Source organism: Triticum dicoccoides, chromosome 6B, assembly GCF_002162155.2.
Source record: "Triticum dicoccoides isolate Atlit2015 ecotype Zavitan chromosome 6B, WEW_v2.0, whole genome shotgun sequence".
Taxonomy (NCBI): Eukaryota; Viridiplantae; Streptophyta; class Magnoliopsida; order Poales; family Poaceae; genus Triticum; species Triticum dicoccoides.
Genome location: NC_041391.1, coordinates 363,453,371 through 363,468,555, shown reverse-complemented (window position 1 = coordinate 363,468,555; position 15,185 = coordinate 363,453,371). Strand labels below are relative to the sequence as shown.

General features: G+C 42.2%; 2 protein-coding genes across 2 annotated transcripts; both read left to right on the top strand.

Moving 5' to 3' along the window:
• Positions 1-712, top strand: LOC119325570 (ATP synthase protein MI25-like). Its single transcript, XM_037599302.1, has one exon. The coding sequence runs from the start codon at positions 46-48 to the stop codon at positions 622-624; it is 579 nt and encodes a 192-aa protein (XP_037455199.1). The 5' UTR covers positions 1-45; the 3' UTR covers positions 625-712.
• A 10,647-nt stretch (positions 713-11,359) lies between these two features.
• LOC119321150 (putative cytochrome c biosynthesis ccmC-like mitochondrial protein) lies at positions 11,360-12,480 on the top strand. Its single transcript, XM_037594964.1, has 2 exons — positions 11,360-11,367; positions 11,805-12,480. Exons 1-2 carry the CDS (start codon positions 11,360-11,362, stop codon positions 12,478-12,480), a joined length of 684 nt encoding a protein of 227 aa, XP_037450861.1.
• The last annotated feature ends 2,705 nt before the right edge of the window (positions 12,481-15,185 follow it).

The window sequence follows — 15,185 nt, the reverse complement described above, 5'->3', positions numbered from 1 at the left end:
TCAAAAGTGAGCGAGCAGAGCTGAAAAAGATGGAGTTACCTGGAGATGAGATTTCTTTCTACGGATATGAAGGATAGAAATATGCTATTTGCTGCTATTCCATCTATTTGTGCATCAAGTCCGAAGAAGATCTCAATCTATAATGAACAAATGATAGTAGCTCGTTGTTTTATAGGCTTTCTCATATTCAGTCGGAAGAGTTTAGGTAAGACTTTCAAAGAAACTCTCGACGGGAGAATCGAGTCTATTCAGGAAGAATTGCTGCAATTCTTCAATCCTAACGAAGTAATTCCGGAGGAATCCAATGAACAACAACGATTACTTAGGATCAGCTTGCGAATTTGCAGCACCGTAGTAGAATCATTACCAACGGCATGCTGTGCGCCTAAGTGCGAAAAGACAGTGCAAGCTTTGTTATGCCGAAACCTAAATGTAAAGCCAGCAACACTTCTAAATGTCACTTCTTCCCGCCGCATCCGTCTTCAAGACGATATAGTCACAGGTTTTCACTTTTCAGTGAGTGAAAGATTTGTATCCGGGTCTACGTTCAAAGCTTCTACCATAGACCTAATTCGAGAAGGCTTGATAGTCCTAAGAAAGGTGAGGGTGGGGGGTTCTATTTAGGAAGAATAAGAAGAATCTCATTCATGTGTTCATGCTAACAGAAGAGCGGATCCAATACACATAAGACTTTTTTTTCAGGAAATTCCTAATGTAAATGATGAATTTGGGATGTCATGCCCCACAAGTTAGTTGCCCAAGCGCTCCCTAGGAGGGCAGTCTACCACAAGATAGAGTTTGAGCCTGGAGCCAAAGCCCCAACCCCTCCATTTTAGGTTTTTCTCAGGATAGAATTTCACGAAGTCATATCGGCCAGATAAGGCTCTAACGGCTCCATATTGATTTTTCCCCAGTTTTCTTTCAGAAGAAGCGGGAGCCATTTTGCATTAAAACTCGGTATCAGCAGAGTCATCTCCTGAGAAAGACTTCTTTCTTATTTATACAAGATTTCAGAGAACATAGTGAAGCCCTCAAAGCGCTAACAAAGTCGTAAGTAGAGAAGTTTTCCAAAAAGATACCTCGTTTTTCCATTAAGTGTGCGTTGTCTGATGAAGAATAACGGGGGAGCCAACTCAATAACCTAGCGGAGGAACCGTCCGGACTTGAAACATCGGATGCAACCCTTGCATTTCGTTCTTTTATTCTTTACTCTATTTTCGCTTTGGCACTCACTTCCTTTGGAATAAGGGCATTTTTCTTCTCTACTCGTTCCGTTGACCATCAAACAGTTTCTTAATTATGTTATGTCAAATGATGGGAAAAAGGAAGGAGTAATCAAAAAAGACTAGAACTACCCGATCCGTTGAAATACGATACGAAGGAAACGGACTTCAATCCCTCATTCTTATTGTTTGTTCTTCTGATCCCCTTGTTTTTAACTCGCTTAATTCGGAAGAGGAAAACGACAGCAACTAAAGTGAGAAATAAACAACTGCTCGGAAAGCTTCGGTTTGAGCGTTGGTTTTGATGATAGTGAAGAAAGCTCGCCCAAAAGACGTACGTGGAACCAACGATACCAAAAAAAGAATCAAATATGAGGAGAACTGGGTGCATTGGTAAACGGATCTGCCATAGCTTGTACGACTTCTGAATCCTATTAATGGCGCTCTCCGAATAAATAAGTAGATACAGGCGGACTACATACACGTGCTCTCCGAGTAGGGAAAGTGAGAAATCTACGGTCTTCCATCCGCGGATGTGACAAATCCAATCCAATTTGGTCTTGTCCCATGGCTCGGACCCGGTCGCGTAAATGCAGCTACCACTACGATGGGATACTATAGTTATTTACTCTGTTTCAATCCCTATTTGGCCATTCAACAGTAGCGTACGGCCTTTGGAAAGCATCTCTTCCTAGAGGGGACTCCCGCTTGTGATCTTCTTCCTTGGGTCAGAGAAAATAGAACTTACCAATTGGAAATGAAATGCCGAATGAATTGAACCAAACTACGGAAACTATGGTTGAGCTTGCCTATCATCAGCGAAAGATGGTTGTGAAGTTGGTGGAAGAAAGCAAACCAATGAATGCAGCTAGTCACCCCAAAAGGCGGGCCCATGTCTTTTGAGAAACTGACACAACCTGTTATGTTGACTTATCTTATACTAAGGGTCCATCCCAGCCAACAAGGGATTTCTCATAATTCTACGATGAAACAGCATCATATCTCAGCTTGATTATGAGAGAGATTGAAGTGAAAGAACCCGGTTTCAGAGCGTGGAAACGGAAAAGAATGAGGTGAAAGGGCCGACCCATGCAGCCCACTTAGAATGTGCATTGACTTCCCCAGGTTGTACAATAGCACTATTTTCTGGACCCAAGTTCGAAAGGATTAGGGCACTGGATTGAAGAATAGCTCAGTCCGATAGAAACTTAGGTTGGGCTGGCGGAGGGATGAGTGGAGCTTCTGTATGACATGTACTGGTGTTTCATTAGTCCCTTGATCGGGTACCCGAAGCTCGCTTTGAGGAAGTAGTGCCATTTGCTTCTTCCTTCTTTCACGTCCATCCACGAATGATTTGAGAATTCTTTTCATCACTGTTTGGATCACAGACTTGACCGTTGTCTATAGAAAGAAAGTGCTCACTCGTTTTCTGTTTGTTTTCATGTGTGCATACACTCAGCCTAATTTAGTAAGTGTGAAGTGGAAGGGCGAGTACGGGTGAAAGCCCACTACCTTCCGGATAAAAGATATGCTCGATTTATAGATAGCTTTGCTTCACTATATAGCGCGGGACGAATTGATAAGCTCTGAATGCAGGAAGGGAAACCTTAGAGCTTTCTTCACTTATCTTCCCAAGCAGACCATATGATTCTCATTATTCTATTTCTCTGTCTTTCCAACCAGCATTCCCGCTTATTCTGATTGGAGTGATGTGTGGTACCGGGGATAATGCAATTGATGGTGCTTGTGGCCCCACCGAATGACCGTCTAAAAGGAAATAGGCAGCAAGGGAGTTGGCTAGACTAAAGATACTGCCTTTAGCCCTCTGCGGCCTTTTTTTTTGAAGTCGAGTCGTAAGGAAAGATCGATAGGATTTGGTCCATTTGGTGTCCTTCCAGACGGAGAAGCGAGAACCCTTTCTGCTTTGACCGCTTGCCCTCCTGGCACAGATGTGGGAAAAGGTCTCAGTTGCGGAATCAAATATGAATGAAGTTAGAACAATCAGTGTAAGCTCTTTCTCTAGGGCCACTATCAATAATGACAAGAACTCTTACCAACTAGCTTAACGCATCTGGTCTCCTTCTCCTTCGTACCCCTAGCGGATATGAATAACAGGAAGAAACAGGTCCTTTCTAAAGGCAGGCATTAGACCAGAGTTTCGTGAGCCGGAGAAGATCGATAAAGCTTAGAACTTGCTCGTTTGCAGGAGGAGGCGGTGGTATGACACCGTCCGTTCAACAAGCATTTCATGCCACCTGTTCGGCGTCCACATCCACTACCATTTTCTGATCCCAGTATCTATAGCAAAATCGCTATTTGCCTCACTCTATAGAAGGCCTCCCGTATGTAAGATCACCAACCAAGTTCCTTTCTTCTTTTGTTTGTGCCATCTTTACCAACTTCTACTTCTTGGCTGGCTTTGTGCTTACAGGTCTTGCCTCTGCTGATACTGGTCATGGGGACAAGAACACCGTGGGAAGAGAGCAGATACCAATCCTAAACAACCCTTAGAATGGCCTCATCCAAACGGATGATTGTCATTGATAAGACGGGAAGGTGGTATGTTGATACTGAGCCACTTCCCTTGTAGTTGTTAGCTCGTTCTTGACAAATCCGATCGGGTCTTCATAATCTGGAGTAAAAAGATTCGAACCTTTGCATGCCGATACCAAAAACCGATGCCTTACCACTTGGCTATACTCCAAACAAACGGTAGGTTCCTGGAGAACCGTGGAAACTAGTTAGTTCAAATCAAACTCAAAAGCAATGCGCATTATCTACACCTATTTTTGATTCACCAAGACCCGCTAAAGGCTGATACAAACGAATAGTGGGAGTTCTTTCTTATGAATATAAATGGAGGAAATATGCCTAGTACCTTTGTCCTCTGCAAAGATCATAAGATCAGATGGAGTTGGATTGATTTCTCGCATCTACTAGATCAGAGATCAGAGTCAGGGGAGCTCTCGCAAGTGAGCCTAAGTAGTGTGGTTCGAGCGGATCAGTCACCGCTGAGTTATGCTTTCCTCGCAGAGTTGGTTTTAGCCGGAACCGCGCTCTTTCCTTCTTCTTGTGCCCCTCGATTATTGATCTGAATTCAAGTTAGATTAGAGAATACCGGTGCCTTTTGATCCACCCTTAGGTTTGAAAACTGTGGAGGTTCAGTTACAAAATGCAGTTTATGAGGCTGCTTTGTATGCCAGTGTGCAAGAAGGAGAGTTGGAAGATATACCTAGATCCCCCAATAGAGAAAAGAGTGAGCAGGTTACCTACTCTTGTGGTGGATGGCGGCACTAGAAGTTGATGCTTTTTATGGACGGACATAGAAATTCGATTTCCAATAGAGATGCAAACGCTACTGTAAGCCGAAGACGAATGCTGGCCAAAAGTAAGCAAAGCAGGAGAGGCGTCATTTCCTTCAGTTGGTCAACCAACAGGTCTCCTCACTCTAGCATTTCTTCTTTGTTCGGTCGCAAGGCAGGGAAATGGAGAATTTGTTTCTGCTCTGTCCTTTACCGCATCGATGGATTCCATTTCAGTGGATAGAGCTCAACCTGTTGCCATCGTCATTTCAATCACAATTCACTTGGTAGGTAGACGCTTGTTCCGACCTCCATAGTGGCACTTTGATCTTTTCTCAACAACATCTACTTCTAATCTGCTTGAACGGCCCTCTTGTCATTTGACCCAGAATTGAACGAGATGACACCCACCAATATCTTCCAACACAGGATCTCCCTTACAGGGACGTCCTTCTCTCTTTCTTCCCAAGAACATTGGGGGTCTGTTCTCTGAACGAGTCAGCACCAGCCCCGTTACCAATACGGGGATCTCGGCCATGAGAACTTGTAGAACTTGTCTCTTGAATTGCATTCCCCCCTAGGCCGACCAGCTAAGTAGGACCCACTTAGCAAAACAGGTCTATAGGGCGCTAGGGAAGGGGTATAGAATGGTACTTGAATCTATCTATAGACATAGGATCCCCCAGCCACTGGAATCCATTGGTTTCTGTCTCAATTCGTCATTTGAACTGAAAAATAACCACGAAGGGAAAAGAAAAGAAGGATTCTAGTTTGCCACTACTTGGACTCAACTTGGACTTTCGGAGGAGCAAACCATTTCCATTAATATATGACTCAGTCATAGCCAAGAGATCATCATTCTAATAACAAGGATCTAGTTTATATCTCTTGAATTGGGTTCCATAAGATGCCAAAATAGTGGAAGTACCATCACGTCTACCTAAAGCAAATGGTTTCTATAGATTGAGAAATGGTTTCTATAGAATGAGATATAGTCGAATGTACCTTTAATACTTCACATGCATTCTTCGCTTATAAATTTAGCCAAGATCCAAACATCTCAATCCCTTCATATGTTCTTCCTGTTGAACTCTTCTTTTCACCCAACAAATGCAAGTTCGTCAGGGTTTGGTTACTAGTTTTCTTGGAAGGGTTTTCTCCCTTGATCTTTTCCCTTGTTTTATGATTGGAATGAAAGTAGGATTGTTTATCCAATCCAAACTATTTATTGAGGGAAAGTAAGACCAACAGTTGGCCCTATTGTCTGTGCTCTGTTCTGTTAAGGATTTCTGTATTGGAAACATAGGCATCCTGCTATTCCCTGCTCTAGTTTCAGTTGAGTCATAAACCTATTGCCCGGGTCCTTTGATACTTGATTTCCTGGGTCAACGGTACCTAGATTCCCCTTTGGCTTGATCTTACCTTGGATTTATGATTGGAATACAGATTGGATAAACAAGAGGAACTTGGAAAAGAGGGTTGGCCAAAGCATAACGATAGTGCATTCAATCGATTCCACTCTAGTTTTTCATATCTTTTCCCTCAATAAATAGTTTATATATGAAAGAAAGTGCCAACTTATTGTTCTTGGAATGCTGATTTCCATGGATTTCTTCTTGGCATATCCCCCCTGATTTGATGACCTGGCTAAAACACCTATTCCTTTTTTCTGGAATTGCTGCCGAAAGCCTGTTTGCAGCATCCATAGCAATACGTGTTAGTACTCAATTTCTTTGATTTTCATTTGATGAAGTGAAGACACTTATCTATATACCATTTAGAGTGGTAGAGTAATCTTGCAATGCGGCATGAATTGGATGACTTAATAGTTTTCTGCAGTTTAGTACTAACATGCCTGTGTGGTGAACTAACTACCTTGGGAAGCAACAAATATGCCCCCAATCACGCTGCCTATGTGAACAAATTCTAAAACTTTGCATAAGCAGCTCAATTAAGTAGAAAAACCTAATCGATAGTCTACTACTTATACTTCTTACTTTCACTTTGATTTATACTTTGACTTTCGATACCTCTCCCCTAGTGTACTTGAGAGCTTGAAGGGGAAGACAAACTAGAAGATTTCCACACCATAACTTCCTTCCTTGGCTGACTGCCTGGCCTTCAAGAAACTCGAAAAACTGTAATAACTCACTTCACTATGATAACTATCTTTCGCACAGGACTACTACTTAAAGGCTAAAAAGACCTATCGCGACTGGCTCACTTGCTTGAAGGACTAATGAAAACACGTCGAACTAGCTAAAAGGACGTAAGCTAACAGCAAAACTCAAACAAAAACGGATGCTGACTCCGATATAGATATTGAGGATTTTCTACAAGCCGCCGCCTCACCCTGCTCGCTTACTTCCCACATGCTTGCTTAACTCACTATCTTTTGGGGTAATACACTGTATAGATAGGAAAGAGATAAATGAAAGAAAAAAAGATAGAAATGAATTGATAGAGTCAGATGATGTCACTAGCTTCAATTAAAGGACTAACGAGAACTTTGAAAGTTCTTCCTATCAGCATTAGTCAGCTTTCGAGTCCTTCAAGCGAGTGCCGCAGGGAAAGGAAGAGTATTTCATGAAGGCCATTTATTAGGACTACTTGGATAAGTTAGGACAGTTTCTCTAAAGCTAGCTGTTGAGCTAGTCGGTTCGTAGGTTGTCGTAAAATATTGGTGTAGGAAGCCTGGACTCTGATTACCGATTATGAAAGCGAGGACTCTTTTTCTCTCTCCCCATTAACAGAAAACTATCTTAACCTCCTTCAACAAGTTCGTTATCTACAAGTAAGTTAGAGAATTCCTGTTGTCAAGCTAGTTATCTTATACAAGACTTTTCTATAAGGCCTGCAAGCAGGTTCAGGTGGAAGCAGGAAAGTAACACCACCTGGTTTTAGACCGGGTGCAACTCTTGCTCTTTTGCCCTTTATGCCAGCCTATTCCCTAAGTAGGATAAGTTCATTGTGTTATTATAGGTAGTATTGCTCTCAAAGCTAGGAAGGGAAGGTAAGGAGTAAGCTTATTTACTAAGATCCTAGCGAGTGGAATACTTTGAACGAGCAGGGGAGCGAGCGGAGTACTTTACGCAAGTAGTGGTTTACCAGGAACTCGTATAAGAGCTAGTCATATAGTCCTTGAAGCATTATTCCTTTTATCGGTAGGGCTGTTAGCAAGGAGTTTGAAGCTTGAGTACTTTCAGCTTTCCTGTTTTAGCTAGGAATGAAGTTGGTTCAGAGGTGTCAAGTAGAGAGGTTAGATCTTCTCTTCCTTCTCATACTGCGAGTAATATCTCTAGTACACTTTCCACTTTATGTTGATCAGTTTGAGCATGAGCGGCTCATTCAGGAGCAGCCGCCCGTGGAACTCTTGTTTTGAGGAAGGAATGAACATTATCTTTTTCATTCTCAATAAATGAGGAAGGAGGGGTGAGGTCCTCACTTTCGAGTGAGGCAAGGCTTTATTTTAGAATACATCCTACCCGATTTTGGTTGACGATTGCGTTCTATTCCAATTATTCACTTGTTTTTCTTGTCACTGTGGCGAGACCAGATGAGAGAGAGAACTATTTTCCATTTCCAGACAGACCCCGAGCCGAGGTTGGAACAATTCTTTATTTTCTTGTTGGTTCCTTCTTTATTATTTATTCCAAGTTTTTCTCTTCCATTCGGTTCATTAGCTTTAGGAAAAATAGAAGCTGCGGAAATGCTCGCTTCTAAAAGGCTTAAAGGCTCTGATCAAGGCAATGAACATTTTGCACTTTGAAACTAATAAGAAAGGAATTCAAATCAGAGTTCAATACAGACTTTTTCTCTTTTAAGAAGGGTGAAACTTTCCTTCCAATACTTGTGTGCTCTACCCATCTCTACTGAACAAACCCACTACACATCGAGTGGCAGGGTATGTGTGTAGGCCTTTTCAAGGACATTCGAAACAACATGTCGATAAATTGCTATAGAAAGTGGGGCTAGATCGATAGTTCTGACCTTTTCGTGGGTTGGGTGATCTTCAAACTCTTGTTTTTCTAGCAAAAGAACGCCCTTCTGAGCGATGATCTCCTACAAGCGAGTATAGTAAGGTTGACTTCAATTGAGACAGAAATGTCACTGGTCAGCTCCTTAGCGTGACAATTAACACCACTTTCTTATTACCTAAGAGATTAGATAAGGGAAGAAGGCAGGCCAAAGCTTATAGATTCGGAGATCGTACTTCTAACACTTTGTCTGAGTCAGTTCTACGACCCCTTCCGGCTGAGACACGAATCCTAGCCTATCTGAGTCGCAGAATGAAGGGCTCTTCAGAAGGCGCCGCCCAAGTCTCCTTTGAGACTTTGGAGTCAGGAATTGTTTTTCAAAGAAGGCGGATTTTTTGCGTTCCGCAGCACGAACAGGGTGTACAGAAGATCGATGTGCCATCTTTCTAACCACCTTCATTTGTTGTATGATCAGTAGGAAAGGGAGCCTTTGATAAAGGGACCCCCAACCAAGAAATCTACTGTCTCAGAGCGACAGTCAAGCTTGTATCGCGGAACTAGAACATTTCTTTGATTGATAGGTCAGATAGGAAGCAGGCAAGCAAACCAAGTTATAGGTTTGGAAGTTAGAACTCGGAAAGGTTGTCCTGTGACTACCTTTGAAGTACTTGAGTAAGATATCAGGCTAAGGTCTTATGATGAGCCACGCTCATATGAGGTTTACTGCAGCCCTAAAGCTATGTCCCCTATCCTACCACTAGATCTCCTATGCCGGAACATGAACAGAGAAAGCTGTGAGTGTAGTCTTAGGAACGAACCCGGGGTTTCTCTCGCAAAAATATTGTACTAAAGAAAGCTAGAAAGCTCAATTCCAAGCTTTAAACCTCTGGTCCACGGGTCGGTGAACGAATTGGTTTTGGGAAATAGAGAACATGGACTCGATTGAACAAAGGTGGCACCAGAATGACTAGCCCACTTGTTTCGGGCAAGAATGAATGGGACTGATCGACTCGAGTTACCGAGCGACCTCCACTCTTCGACTCGAGCTTTCGCTTCTGCTTTTCTCTTGTTTTGATTTATTAGCTTTTTAGGGAAAGAAGAGGGTCTGAAATACAACTATGTCTACGAGTGCCGCGAATGAACCTTTGGTTCTTCCCAAGAACAAGGAGACACGAACTAAATAACTCGTATCAGGCTACGGGAATAGTGAACGGGAAGAAGGAACTAGTGAAGCTTTCGTTGGTCAAACAATATGCCCTCCTCACTTAAGGAGAGTGAAGGTCATGACTTATTGAAGCAGAACGTCAATTGGCCAAGAGAAGGGAAACTCCTTTCATCGATAACTATTGAATTGCATATCTAACAGTGGAGCGAAGCGGAACGTTGAACGGGAAACTCGTGTCATCGGTTATCCAATTTCCCTCCTTTCTGTTTCGACAAAGAAAACGTTTAGGTATCGTAATAGGATTCCCACTATGATTTGCAGAAAAAGATAGATTCTATAATAATCCATAAAAAATATATAGAATCAGGCTCCGTAATCAAGTGCTCGCTGTGAGAAGAAGATCTACAGGCATGTACCCATTTCTCCCTGCAAAATAAGTTTGAACCCGAGTGAGTATGGACCATACGCTCATCTTTCTTCTCAATCTACACCTCGTTTCGCGAGAGACCTATCCTCGTTTCGAAATAAAGGACCATAGTGAGGATCGATCTCGGATAAGCGAGTCAGTGTAGGGAGAGAGGCTGATGATTCTAAAGGTGATTTCTAACTACAAGATGACTTTATTTGAAAACGGAATCCAAATATCAACAAAAATATGAATGGAAAGTCTTGTCGATATGAATTGATCTTCAACCCAATGACAATGCTTCGATTTCGATCTTGACTTCTTTCTTGGATGCCTGAAGTTTGTGTTCGCATTTCATCAAAGGAAAAGTGGGCCGTACCCACATGAAGAAAAGAGTTGCTCGTGTAAAAGCAATATCTTCTATTTGACTTATCTAGTCGTGTCTTATCTTGCACATACTCGGCTCTGTGAATGGTTCATCTTCGATTGGCATGGTCCTTTGGATGTAAGAGATCTCGTTTGCTGGCCGCACCCTTCCATGAGTTTAGATCTCTATGTATGAATCTCTTATGAAATCCCATACTTTTTATCATTTCAGAACGATCAGCATACTGTGTGACTTCTGCGTGACAGTTCTTGCATTTCATTTGTTGCTTTGCATGAACATTTAGATATTGGAAAGTGAACTCCCTGAATTAGGAATTTCATAGATAGAGAAGGACGGGCAAAAAGAGAGAGACTGACTAACTACCCGGATCAATGTTGATTGATGACTGAATAAATAGCCAGAAGCAACAACTCCACAAGAGAGAAAGAGCGGATCCAACTAAGGAAATGCAGTACCTGTTCTGTCGGAGCTAATCATGCAAAGCTAGCGTAGCGCTAGCCGTCGAAGTGAATGAATTCGAAAGAACGCAAAAGTAAGGAAATGAGATGACTCTTTCTTGAACAATTTCATAAGCAGATCTTCCCCTCCACACCAATCACGAGTTTTTTTATTCCTCTCGTATATCGTCGTCACACCCTTAATGATAGGTTTTGAAAAAGATTTTTCATGTCATTCCCATTTAGGTTCGATTCGGATCCCTCTGTTGTTTCCCTTTCCTCCCGAACCTTTTCCTCGAAATGATAAAGAATCTGGTACACTCGAATTGTATTATTTAAGTGCTTGTTGCTTGCCAAAAATCCTACTTCTACAATTGGTAGGTCACCGGGTTATTCAAATAAGTCGTGTTTTCTATGCTTTTCCCATGTTACAACTTCCGTACCAATTCGATCAATCCGGAATGGATCGGTTAAACATTCTATTAGGGAGCCCGGTCTTGACTCTTCTGTGTGGTATTCATTCTCGTTCGGCTCTTGGAATCACATCCAGCAGTGGTTGGAATAGCTCGCAAAATCCAACCACTTCACCTACTTTATTGCCCCCAACCATTTCCCGTACCTCTATAGAAACAAAAGGGTTTCATGTTCTTTCATCGATTGGGTATTCCTCTCCTTTTGTATCTCTTTATCCAATTTCGGTCTCGATTAGTTCACAAGATTGAATGGCCAAGTCATGGAAAAGCCGTTATTCTATTGTTTTAAAAGAATGTTGAGCCAGGCCCGGGTATGTAAGTTCAGCGATGTACAAACAAGGATTTATTTTACTTCCGCACCTAGGTTGGGGGGTTCTATTTAGGAAGAATAAGGAAGAGGAATAGAATCTCATTCATGTGTTCATGCTAACAGAAGAGCGGATCCAATACACATAAGGCATCGGTTGTTCTTAACAGCGATGGCTATTCATTTAAGTCTTCGGGTAGCACCACCAGATCTTCAACAAGGTGGAAATTCTCGTATTTCGTATGTACATGTTCCTGCGGCTCGGATGAGTATAGTTATTTATATCGCGACAGCTATAAATAGTTCCTTGTTCCCATTAACAAAACATCCCCTTTTTCTTCGCTCTTCCGGAACCGGTACAGAAATTGGTGCTTTTTCTACTTTGTTTACGTTAGTAACTGGGGGGTTTCGGGGAAGGCCTATGTGGGGTACCGTTCGGGTGTGGGATGCTCGTTTAACTTCTGTATTCATCTTGTTCCTTATTTACCTGGTTGCACTGCGTTTTCAAAAGCTTCCTGTCGAACCGGCTCCTATTTCAATCCGTGCTGGACCGATCGATATACCAATAATAAAGTCTCCATTCAACTGGTGGAATACGTCGCATCAACCTGGGAGCATTAGCCGATCTGGTACATCAATACATCTTCCTATGCCCATTCCAATCTTGTCTAACTTTGCTAACTTCCCCTTCTCTACCCGTATCTTGTTCGTTCTGGAAACACGTCTTCCTATTCCATCTTTTCCTGAATCTCCCTTAACGGAAGAAATAGAAGCTCGAGAAGGAATACCACTACAAACCTAGTTCGCTCTCAAATAAAAACCTAGTTCACTCACTAAAGCATCCATGGCTGAATGGTGAAAGCGCCCACCAACTTAGAAAGGCAAAATGGGTCAAAAAGTAGGTTCGATTCCTACCAGATGCACTGCCTCTTAAAGACAGAAACAGAGGAGGGAAAGAAGGTAGTATAGGGAACTTGCTTTTGGATTCTTATCGAAAGTGAATCCCTCTAACACTTCTGTTAGTGTTTTATGAGAAAATCTTTTATAGACACAACAAGTGTGAAAATCCTTAGTCACTAGGCAAGAAAGCTCGATGGGAACAAAAAGGATACAATTAGTTCATAATCAAAAAAATGTACAATTTCAAAGGAAAGAAGGAATGGCAAGTTTCCCTCCATTGAACATCAATCAATCTAGAAATAGGTAAAGGAAGGCGTATCACAGGGGTATTTTGCTTTTTTATATTCACTTCCGTGGGGTTCTAAATTGAAAACATGAACACAAACGAAATCGTATTGAAATTACATAAAAAAGAAAAGGGAGGAGTAGCTCTTGGTTTAAAGAAAAGGGAGGAGATGGATTGAATTCAGTCTTTTTCCTTTCTTTGATGATCTTCAACACATCTATTTGAATTCCCTGCGAGTGAAGGATTTCTCGTATGGAGAAAAACCTCTTGAGCGCTATCTGATCTTATTTTTGTATTTCAAATATGGGACCTGCCTTTTTAATGGTACATCCCGGCAACAGGCCTACTCATGCATGTGGCCAAGTACTCGACCAATCCTCGGAGCGAAGGGATGAACGAATTCTCGAGGTCGGGTTCATTGAGGTCAGCATCACATGAAACCTTTAGTACTTCCGTTCGATATTGGATGGAGTATGGCTGGAAGGTCAGCCTAGCTAGTATTGTCAATCGGCCCTGACTCGTCTTCTCCTTGGTACCTACCGCTATTGAACTTCGGTACCTATATTCCTGAAACAAGACAGACCTTCATGAAGACCTTCTATTTTGGAATAAGATCGGACATTTCCACAATGAGGTGAAATTACATATGAGGAAAATAATCCTGGACTACGAAAGCTGCCCTTGTGTGGTAGAACTAGGTCTTCCACCGGGCGGTTAGCCAAGTACTGAAGCCCCTATCTTGATATAGAATACAAGTGAGTTCACACTAAAAATAGAAGAAGCCCTATGATTTTGGAGCCCTGCTATCAATCACTTCGGTAAAGGGATCGAAAGATTATGGTCTGAAATAGAGATTTGAGAGTCCCTCGTGTGAGTACGTGCTGAAGAGCAAGGAGTGAAAGTTTGTTCATCTTTCTTTTGGCTAGTTGTTTCCTGCTAATAGTGATTAGTGAGTGCCCCATACATAGCCAATGTCCGCCCGTGTTCACATCCAGTCTTCTCTGTACACTAGTGCAGCTTCCAGCTCTATGCTATGTATGGTAGTCATTTGACTCGGGAATCCCTGATAAAAGCTTTTAGTCTGTGCCTGGCAGTTTCAGCCGTGGTCCGGTCCAGCAGCCTCTTTTCGATCCAAGATTCGAATGAGAAGAAAGCTTCCGGTTAGCTTCAGTTAGTGTTAGTTAAATAGAACGGGAACCTCGTAACTATGCCAAGCCCGATCTTGGTTCCAATGCTGCAGAGAAAGATTATGGGTAAAAAGAAGGTCTTTATCCTGGTGCTGCGGAGACCGGTGTTGCTGATCGAACTCATTTTCTTTCGAGGAGATCGAAAATCTCTGAATTTCTGTGAAACGAATTTACATATTTATTGTGAGGGGCTTTGAAAAGCGAAAGGATGAAGACTGATTTAGATCCTCTAAAAGCGCAGGAAGTATGCCTTTTGAGCTTTTTCTCCACCCACCTCTGAGCATCCTGTTGGAATGGTCCTAGGAAAGACTGCGTATGAGAAATCATTCTCACAGCCAACTTCCCTTCTTCTAAGCAAATAAATGTAGTATTTAGTCGAACCAATCATTGGTGAATCTATGTCTTTCGTGAAAAGTGGAGTATTCGTGCCCAAGATCTTTCTATTCCTTTTAGTAGGTGCACACATCTCGTATGGTAAATATACCTTTGTGCCCTATAAGGTAAGATTGATTGACGGAGTCAATAGATGGAGATCTTGGTTTAGCAGCGGTTGCCTGTCCTTTTCTTTCGTGAAAGGTATGATCTAGAGTGTGATTCCGATCCCGTGATTGGGTGCTTGGCGTAGAATGAGTGGAGCATACTAGGAATGCCGAATGCTCTCTCAGTCAGGGAGCTCTGTTGGAGAAGAATGGGACTAGAAAGAGGGAATACCCATGTCAGGCCATGTCAGGCCAATAGTTGAGGTACCTGGATCCAGACAAAACTCCAAACATCTAAGAATCTACCTTGAAGCAAGGTTTCTACTGGTTAATGCGTTCCACCCTATTGATGACAGCTAATGTTACTAAAAGCTTAGATGAAGAAAGAGCTTCTGAGCGAAGGCTTGTTGGCTTTGGTTGTTGGCATGGATTATCTTGTTAAGCTCTGCAGAGATGGTGAGCATGAAGAAAGGACACTACCATCAAAGAAAGACAGCTCTCAAATGGATTTGCTGGTCTATGATGACCAAGTAGAAGCATCCATTCCACATAGGTGATTTTTATAGAAGCATAGGCGCAAGCTCTTCTCAAAAGAATTTTGTTTATAGGATTCAGTCATCCGTTTGTTTTGTTTTGAATTGACATAGAGAATTTC

Excerpts from the sequence above, each read along its gene's own strand:
- LOC119325570 (XM_037599302.1), top strand. The coding sequence starts at position 46 with ATGAGATTTCTTTCTACGGATATGAAGGATAGAAATATGCTATTTGCT.